Source organism: Eucalyptus grandis, chromosome 3 (assembly GCF_016545825.1).
Source record: "Eucalyptus grandis isolate ANBG69807.140 chromosome 3, ASM1654582v1, whole genome shotgun sequence".
Classification (NCBI taxonomy): domain Eukaryota; kingdom Viridiplantae; phylum Streptophyta; class Magnoliopsida; order Myrtales; family Myrtaceae; genus Eucalyptus; species Eucalyptus grandis.
Window position 1 is genome coordinate 28,806,500 of NC_052614.1, and position 9,858 is coordinate 28,816,357.

Consider the following 9,858-nt stretch of genomic DNA (forward strand, 5'->3'; position numbering starts at 1 on the left):
TAAACTGCAAGAACAAGCTCTAATTTTTTGAAAATATGTAAAAACGACCTTTCGGCAACAATTTATAATTTCTCAATAGGGAAGAGGAGAGGAAAGTATCTCCCTGAGAAAAAAAATGTTACAATGATTATTACAACGAATTCTTAAATTACATGAGTATCCTCCTTGTCATCAAAGATTTCATTAAGGTACTTGGGGAGAGAAATGAGCAAATATCCCAAAAAATGGAACTTCTCTTCTCATCTTTTTACACAAGAATCTGTGCACGTTTAAATTGTCTGTATATCCCATAATGATATATCATATATGATTGAATTTGAGACTATTTAATCGTATATAAAACGTACTTTTTTTCTTCTAACTGTAGAAGAGGACACAATGAATATTTTCAATACGGGAAAGAGACCAATTAAAACTGATGGTTAAAGATGATCATCATTTCACTTGTAAGGTCAATGAGATTAGAGCCAACTAAACTTAGCTTAGTTGGTCAATATTTCATATTAAGGAGAGAAAAGGGTTTATTCCACCATCTCCTTAACGTCGTGTGTCGATACATACTTAGTCCGAACTTATCCAGTGTTAGGGGTAGATGCCCTCCTGGCACTACAAGAGGAGCTTATTTGGGATGGCGCAGGTAACATTAAACGAGATTTGAAAATGGCAAAGAAATTTGGAGCAAAACTCTAAGGAAATCTTTGATTTAGGAAGGCAGCTTTTTATTGGCCAACTAAATGTTGGGCCAAACAACATCTGCAAATGCCAATAGTACAACATAAACGAAGACTGGAATCACAACCCTGTAGCGTCTCGCTATGGAGACAAAGCACCGACTGACAATGCCACTGAAAATCGATGCATTTATTTTTATTTTTTTAGCAATTTGTACTTATTCTTCTCCTCCATTAGACGGAACATCTTCAAAGCTAAAACACAATAGACGGGAATTATTAAATGAGTGTGTTCAGCTTGCTAAAACTTCAACCCAGAGCCGTGCAACTTCTCTTCCATGACACTGTCTATTCTCTCCCCCATCTCCGACCTCGCCTCTCCTGAAGAACAACTTGTTCTCTGCTCCAGTCCAAAGGCTCCCGCTCTTGTTCACCTCCAACGTGCTCAAATTGTCAAAGCTACACATCCTCAGTATTCCCTCCACAGTCCCGCCTCTCAGCTCTTCTTCACTGAATGGACACCCCACAAAATCGGCCAATCTCCTCACATGAACACATGGGTCCTCTTTCATCTCCTCAAACTTCATGAACAACACCTTCTCGGGCATCTTCGAGCTCATCTTGTGGTAGCCCAGCACATGGTCCTAGTAAGGTCCGTACATGCTCAACCCTTGACAAAACTTGTCGAGGCACTCAGGGAGAGGAGTCTGATCGCCGTTCTCTTTGAGCATCATTTTCTTGGTGAAGTGCCATAGCGAGATGAAGTTGTCCTTAGGGTTCCTACACAAGTAAACCAGCTTACACTTGGAGTCCCTCACTGACTGTGGAAGCGAGGAATAAGGTAAGTGGGTGGCAAGGAGCCTCGGGGATGCGAAAGTAGCGTGATCAGGATCTTCTTGTTGGAGATAGAGCTGGAACTCCAAGTAGGGCACGAGGTCGTGGGGGTTTCGGGTTTGGAGGGGGTGGCATCGTTCTGAGTTGGGGTCAGAGTACTTGGCACGGTTCAAAAGAGCAAAGAGGATGGCCTTTAGCCAGGTGGTACCAGATTTCGGGCTGGTGACGAGGATGATATCAGAGTTGTGAGCTTGGAAGTGGTTTTGACAAGCTAGGACGCCGTTGAATAGCCAAGAGGGGAACCAGAAGCCCTGGTACAAGATTAGAGAGGGGTTGTCCCAACCTTTATCCGAAGGGAGAGAGGAGATCAAGTCTGTGCATGCTTGAGAGGGTTGTGAGGATTGCATCGTGGTGGTGGTGGTGGTGGTGATGGAGGAGGAGGTGCGGCGTTAGAGCGAAGGATTACTCTTGCTAGCCAGCTATAGGGTTCAGTGAGCCAAGGGTGGGTTGATGTTTCGCGTCACAAGGACCTTAAATAGAGGCTTCTCGCATGAGAAATATCGTTGCTGGGATGAGGTCTGGAACTCAAACCAAAAACTTTCCTGATGATGGTATTGGGCGTCCCTCATAATTTCTACATTAATTGTCTGATTACATCTCTCTATAAACAAGTTCAAATTCAACACTTTATTGCTCCTAGCATTATTAATGCTTCCATATAGTTGTCATAGCCCTTTTTCTGACTCAACATTTAGGAAAGGAATTAGTTTAGAGATTATGTCCAAAAGGTGGGCTTACAGCCTTTAATGGGGCACGGGCTCTCCGAAACTTTTACCTTAGGATATGTTGGATTAATTTTAAGGTTCAATTAACCCTAAACGATTTTATGTGAGTTGGGAGTCACTATTAACCTATTATGATCAGCTAGAAATCAAGTGAGATAGGCAAGTAGAGTTTACTAGGTCCGAAGATTTGATTACACTAATAGTTTTTATTAGTGCCCTTTTGGTACATCTAACTTGATTGATCATTCATCTAAGTGACCAAACAATCATAATTACCCATTACAAATCCTAAAGGCCATCCAAACCACTAAGTGTTTATGCAATTGTTTTTTAGGGGTTTATTATGATCCTAAAGTTTGTCCTGACCATTCTAAAAAGCAAGAGAACAACCAATGTAATAAAAGTGCAGGAATTAACACCCAAGTATTGAAAAGTTTAAGTAAAGTACAAGAAAGAAATCCTGATACTTTGGATAAAGAATATTTATGGCTATGTACTAAGCTCCAAGATATGATTCCCATGAGCTTGACCCAATACCAAGTCGAGCAAAAATATACATGGCTTTGTTCTTAAGCCCCAAGCCATGATCCCATGAGCTTGAGGCTAGAGACTAGACTAATCAACTAAATTAAGGCGAGCATAGTATTCTACTCCTTTTATTTGATGAAAGTTCTAGAATAGACCATGCTACCCATTTCATTGATTAAGTTTTCTAAGTCCAAGTTGACTTTTTATTTTCTAGTTAGACTTATTTTGGTTAGGTCTAGCATTAATTCCTAAATTTATTAACTAAACTAGACTAATCAATTCTAAGCTAAACTAGCCAGCCCCAAGCAAATTGCCACCAAGGACCACCACTCCTATTTCTCGGCCACTTTCTTCATCGTCAACCTCATCTTTTTTGTTTCATGCAATTACTCAATCCATTTGCAAGTTCACTCAATCCACACATTAGCTGATCCCCATGAACTAAGAGGCTAGAGATTAGACTAACCTAAACTAGATTAAGGTGAGCCTAATATTCTACTCATTTTATTTAATGAATTTTTTAAACTAGACTATGCTACCCATTTCATTGATGAAGTGATGCTAAGTGCAAGTTGACCTCTTATTTTCTAGTTGGACTTATTCTGGTTAGGTCTAGCATTAATTCCTAAGTCTGTTGACTAAATTGGCCTAATTCATTATAAACTAAACTTGTGAGCCTCAAGCTAATTGCTACCTATTAACACCTAAAATTTGATGACATAGAAAGTTAGGGATTGACTCAACTCCTAGAAAAAAAAATAGTTCTCATTAAATTACATAGTATATAGATATTAAGGCATTTGTATTAATAATAATAGAATTTATCAAAAAGTTGAAATAAATAATGTAATATATATTTAAAGAAAATAGAGAGCGAAATCGGGCCGGGGATGGGCCAGCTTGGCCTCCTTTCCTCTTTCCCTTCTCTTCCAGCTAGGCCCAGCCCCGCCCATTTCTTTTTTTCCTTCCATCCCAACCTCTTCCACTTTCTTCATCCCCACTTCCTTTCGCGCCCTCTGCAAGCAGCAAATCGCTCTCATTTGAAAAAGGAGCGCAGGATGCAGGGCAGAGGACTGGGCAGCGTTGAGAGGGCTTTTTGGTCGGGATAAGGTCGATAGCGACAGAGAAGGAGAGAGAGAGAGGAGAGAGAGAGAGAGAGAGAGAGGCATGGCTGCGTGGAGGTTAAAGGGGAGAATGGAAGAAATCGAGAGAGTGGCCAAGACTGAACGAGAGGGGATAGAGCTGAAATCCATCTCGGCTGAGCGTTGCTCGGTTATCTTCGATACAAACCTATCCCTAAGCCGGCAGGCACCACCAAGCCCGCGACTCCCTTTTCCACGATTTCGAGTTTTCTGGTGAGCTTTTTTTTTTTTTTCTTGGTTCAATCCAGTCGATTTCCCGAGGATTCCGACTTGTTGGCGTGAGGCAACTGGACATAGTCCAGTTTATCGAGGTTGCCCCTGTTCGCCGCCGTCGAGCTTGTTAGGAAGCGCCATCGCCGACCCCCTTTTTTAACCGTTGGAGTTTTTTTTTTTTTTTTTTTCCTGTTTTGGTCCCATTTCAAACGCGCCAGCCGGGATCCGTCGCCGTCCGGCTCACGTGAATCCCATCCCCATCGGCCTCGTGTTTCGTCGTTGTCTGTTTTGGCTGGTTGTTTATCTAGAGTCCTGGTTGAGCGGGAGATCCCTCGGTATGTCGTACACCGCCTGTTTGTTAAAATGCTTGTATGGGATTCGTTGCCTCGCTATTTGTTCGTGGCCGAATCCCAGCCCCGTGCGTTGTTTATCTGGTTTTCTCGGTTTTGAGTCGGCCTTTGCCGGTGACTTGGGGTCCTCCGCGGTGTCGTTTCGCCTCGACCCCCTTCCTTTTCGACATTTTGGGTGCCTGGCCGAGGAGTGCGGTTCTTGGCCGAAAGGGTTGAAGTCGGTCGGTAGGCAACGTCCTAGGCGGGGATGTTGCTGGTGGGGTGGACGCGAGGTGGCCAGTCCGTGGCTGCCGTTGTGGTCATCCGCGTAGGCCATTGGTTCCGGGGGATTGGGCGCTCGATGGTCGTCCCGCCGTGGCTGTTGTTGGGGCATCACCGGCCCAGCGAGGTCGAGCGCTCGACCCGAGTCGGCGGCGACGCGGTATGCGCCCTCGGCCGGGCTGAAGGCGATCGACGCTGCTCCGTCAACCGTCTCCGTCACGGCACGATGCAGGACGTTGGGAGAGTAGGGTCAAACGGGTCGGGGAGTGGGCTGAGTTAAGTCTTTTCTTGACTTTCGTGGGTTGGGTCAGACGAATTAGGGTTTTAGCTGGGCTTCATTTTAGAATTAGCGTGGGGGCAAGGCTTTGGTTTAATATTGGATAGTTGGGCTTTAAGGCTTAGTATAAGAGCACGGCCTTCGTTTCGGCCCAGCTCGGTGAGACCCGAGTCGGGTCTCGACAGGACCGGATCCGTAGATCTGGCCCGGTCTGTCTTCTCGGGAAAAAATTATTTTAAAAAAAAAATAATATATATATATATATATATACTTTTAAATTAAAAAATTTCCTAATTTTTTTTTTATTTTCTCTAAAAATTGGAAAAATTCAAAAATTAATTTCTAAGTAGTTTTCTCTTAAAATGTGTGAAAATCCTTGACAAAAAAAGTCGTGCTCAAAATTGAACGCGCTTTTGCGGCTTTACAATAAACACCACATTTTAAAGCAATTTTGCAAGATTGGATGATGGAAAACACGGTGTTATGCAATTCAAGGAAGTTGGAAGAACTCCGTTTGGAACAGGGGTTGACGAGCGATGGTCAAGTAGGAAAGTGAGGCTCGGTTTCCATTTCCATTCCCATTGTGCTGCGGCATCGATCGACAGAAGTGGTAAAGATATGATTGAAGGATTAAGAAATGGCCTTAGCCCCACAAGTGGACATAATTTGGAAGAAGTAAAGTCGAGTAGGGTCCATAATCGAGTCGTGACAAGAATCGAAGCGTGGCTCGCGAAGTTCAACCATACCTCAGTCACTTTCGAGCTCCTTGCTCTGTTGCTATGGCAGATCTGGAAAGCGCAGAACAAGCCCCTTTTCAGAGCTCAAAGTCCAAACCCCCCAAGCAACTCATCGACCCGGCCCTGGCGAAGAATCATAATCTCAGAAAGATGGGTAGACAAAAACGAAGGCGAAATCACAGCAGCGAATGGACTTACCCCAATGTCGGAAGCCCCCCATCCCGCGACGTGCTCAAGATAAATGTCCATGGATCTTCTGTACCAGAAACAGGGGAAGGAGCCATTGCTCGCGTACGCCACCGCGACGACTACGGCTTCTTGATCGATGGCTTTGCTCGACCGGCGAGAGTGGGCTCGGCGTTACAAGCAGAAGCGCTAGCCACCGTTCAATCCGAAGCAGAAGCCGAACCGAAGTCGAGAGCTGGAAACAGAACACTCTGATCTGGTGCGGGGATATGCGGAGGCACAGATCAAGCGAGCTGGGAGGTGGTCTCTTATCACTGAAGCCCAAGCCTGTTTGACATATTTCCAAGACCTTAAGAGAATTGTCCACCTAAATTCAAAGCCCAAGCCCAAGCCGCAGATCAAGCAAGAGGATTGCACTAAGGTTGCGGATTGGGTGGTCAATGTATCTCACCACCCAATCTTATTATGTTGATCGAAAACATCATAACCGAGGTTCTATCTCCCCACCTAGGCATCTCTAATGTAGTGATCCGTAAAGCAACTATTGCATGAATTATCAACCTAAATTCAAGTAATTTACTAACTTTTGTTATATAAAATTACCGATTAGTGTTGCATTACCAATTTTTATTTGGTTTACTAATTTTATTGTATTTACCAATTCTATTTAAAAATTACCAGCCTTAGTTAACATGATTCACCAACTTGTCTCCCGTAATATTACTACTTAGTATTATCAACATTCATGTAAGTTACTTACTAACAATTTATTTAGTTATTTATTTCTAACTTTTCTTATTGTTTACAAATTTCTATTTGCATTTCTTAGTAATGCCTTAGAATTACCAACTTTTTTTCCTTAACTTACCAAATTTATTTAGAGTGACATGGTAACTTTTCTCTATTTAAGTTATCAAATAGTTTGGGTTATGGACTCTTATTTGAATTACTTATCTAGTCTATTTTTTAATTATGAATTTTTCTTCTTTTTTTGTACCAATTTTCATTTACCTTACCTTTTTATTATTATTATTATGCCTTAAATTTATTAACACTTGATATATTTTTAATCAATGATAAGAAAAGTTAGTATATTAAACAAAAAATAAATAGACATTCATAACTAATTTCTTAGAGTTCACGTGAAGCTTTCCAAGAAGGACGCTCAAAATAAAATCTCCATGGATGGCTACCGTGTGAAGTGAAAAAGAGTAACACTTCTTTCCCAGCCCTCGACAAAAAGAAAAAAAGTTAAAGATTAGTCATGAAAGTAACTACAAACGATCTTTCTTTTCTCATCCATTATCGGGCTTCCATGACCTTTCTTGAAAATCTAGACTCAACTATTCTTTTGATAATTTAGAATGCATACGCGACATATACATAACATAGCAAAACAGAAGAAAGAGGGGTGGGAAAATAAAAAATGAGAGGAAATAGTATTGGCAAATTTGATCAATGTATATATCAAAGTATCAGTAAGAAGACGAAGCATTTAACGAGCACAACTTGTAAGCAACATATCTTTGAAGATGATCACATTTGATCTGATCTCCCAATCAATCTCTCTATTTGGCTTGGACAAAACGTCAATCAACACACATCTATTTGAATTTGTATGATTATTCTGAGCTGCAAAAACATGAAAACTCTCATGTAGTTGCTTGTTATTCAAAGTCATCAACTCTGACTTCCAATGGTCGCATCCATCTCAAGCATTGCTGTGATCACAAGCATTAGATGGTCCTAGTCGCCTAACAAAAAAAATAATTTGTATAAATAATCCATAACATCTTATGGCATTCTATAATGTTGTACCATGAGAAACCATGTCTTGGACTATTGTAGAACCACTTAAGATAGTTTGGACAATTGAGTGAGCAACATCCATTTCTCCGAGGATGGACCTATGTTCACAAAGCCGGGGGCGATTGCCTGACCATCTTGTGAAGAAACTATATTATGTCATTTATAAAAATAATTTTCAATGGTGCCCCCACAAATTTGATGAGAAATCACTTTAATTAGTTATTTTCTCAAATTTTCATTATTTTTTGCTCCACGACTAAGAACTGCAGTAAGTAAATATAAAACTTATGAAGGTTTCAGTGCAAACTATAAGAAAAATTTATTAAAATTTTAGTCACCATTCTATTTCAAGCATAGAACTATAATTTTTAATATTTGAATCAATACATTGCATTCACTTTTTATTTTCTATTAGGATTAAACTTGGTCCATGAATGCCTCTGGCCTGGTTTAGTCCACTGATTAGCATGGCTCGTTGATGGAGTGGATTTTTGGATTGGTCACTGGCATGACGTGGCACTAACACGGTGCAGCTCTGACCTTGGTCAATTGAGAGATTGACTAGGGGCAGATTGGGGTGAGGCAGGTCGTTGTCGCGTGAAACTAGATCGGGATAGACAGATCATCTGACATTGACATTTCATGTGTGGGTGCGTCGAGTATTGGATAGGGCCATGGTTATTAGCGTTTGACTTTCTAATGATGGGTGATTTGTGCCAAACAACGAGGATCGTGTAAGCTGGCATGTATTCGGAGGGGAGTTGTATTTGCCCACACACGGATGTGTGCTCTAGCGGGAGGACATTCTTAGGGGTTGGTGAAGCTAGATCATAATTGAAGGAAAATTCCTAGTATTTTGGTAATAGCAAAACTTAATCCAAGTATCTGAACTATTCAAACTTTAGAAATTGACTCACCCTCTTGTAATGCCAACATCAACACATACTGCAGCACATTTTACGGTTAGACAAATTTATTTAACAAAAAAGAAATGCATACTTTTAAACATTTACGAATTAATATATTCATTAATATTGACCAAATATAGATATCATGCAAATGTAAAAGTTATGTTTCTATTAGACTGCGAACTGGATAACTCTTTATTCTTGTTTCAAAACTCAATACTCTCATAGGTTGAACACTTAGTAACAATTATGCATCTTTATTTATGGTCAATATTTAAATCATGGTATTTGTAGTTCAATAAGCTTAGACTTCTCTAAACTATTAGAGTTATATGATATCTATGTGTTTTCAATTTTGTTCTTTCTGCTATCTTCTGAGGATTTTTTTTTTTGGGGGTCCAATCTTTGAGGATTGTTACGTAACGAATTTCCCCTTATTCAATTATAACGTGAAAATAATTGATCAAGGGAAGACTTCTATTTGGTCTCCATATATTGTTTATCCAACCTAGTAATAATATTTCTCTTGAACTCCGGAAAAAGAGATTGTCAACTAATACTCAATCCTAATTCCCAATAAAAATAAAAATAAATAAAAAGCTTGGTGCCGTATGTCAAGTTTGACGTATGGCTTATGAAATCTTCAAAGAAATATAATAGAGGTCGATATAGATAGGTTGGTAGATGATTTTGGCTGATTAAAGCGGTTGGTCCTTCATTTAGTCTTAATTCAAGTAAAGTAACACATCAATTTTGTGTTCTATTAATTTTGGATCTCAAATCTGCATTTGATAGATGAAAAAGGAAAATATAAAAGAAGAACGCGCACTTGATTGGCATTAAGATTTCTGATCAAAGAAAAAATGCAAAGGCCATTCCAATGTCGAAGACGGATCCTCTATCATAAACAAGAACGGCCCATGTGAAGCCAGCGAACAATGATTTCAATCCAACAAGAACAAGCTCTCTAACTCAATTGGTCGCACAAAGGTTTCGAGCTCACGCACCACTAATTTACTCGGAGAACTGACTCATATTAGCTAATATGCAACAAAAAAGAAGCTAGCGAACGTATAACAGGAACAAAAATCGCATACACAAGTATAGACTTCACTCAGACAATTACTCAAACAACTAGCAAGCAGTCCGCATGTAAA

General features: G+C 40.5%; 1 protein-coding gene across 1 annotated transcript; it reads right to left on the bottom strand.

The window, feature by feature from the left end:
- Nucleotides 1–895: 895 nt before the first annotated feature.
- On the bottom strand, nucleotides 896–1,912 carry LOC104439335 (cytosolic sulfotransferase 13). The gene is given in 1 exon segment (XM_010052413.2): nucleotides 896–1,912. A coding segment is annotated over 1 exon segment (948 nt). The 3' UTR covers nucleotides 896–964.
- Nucleotides 1,913–9,858: the final 7,946 nt, after the last annotated feature.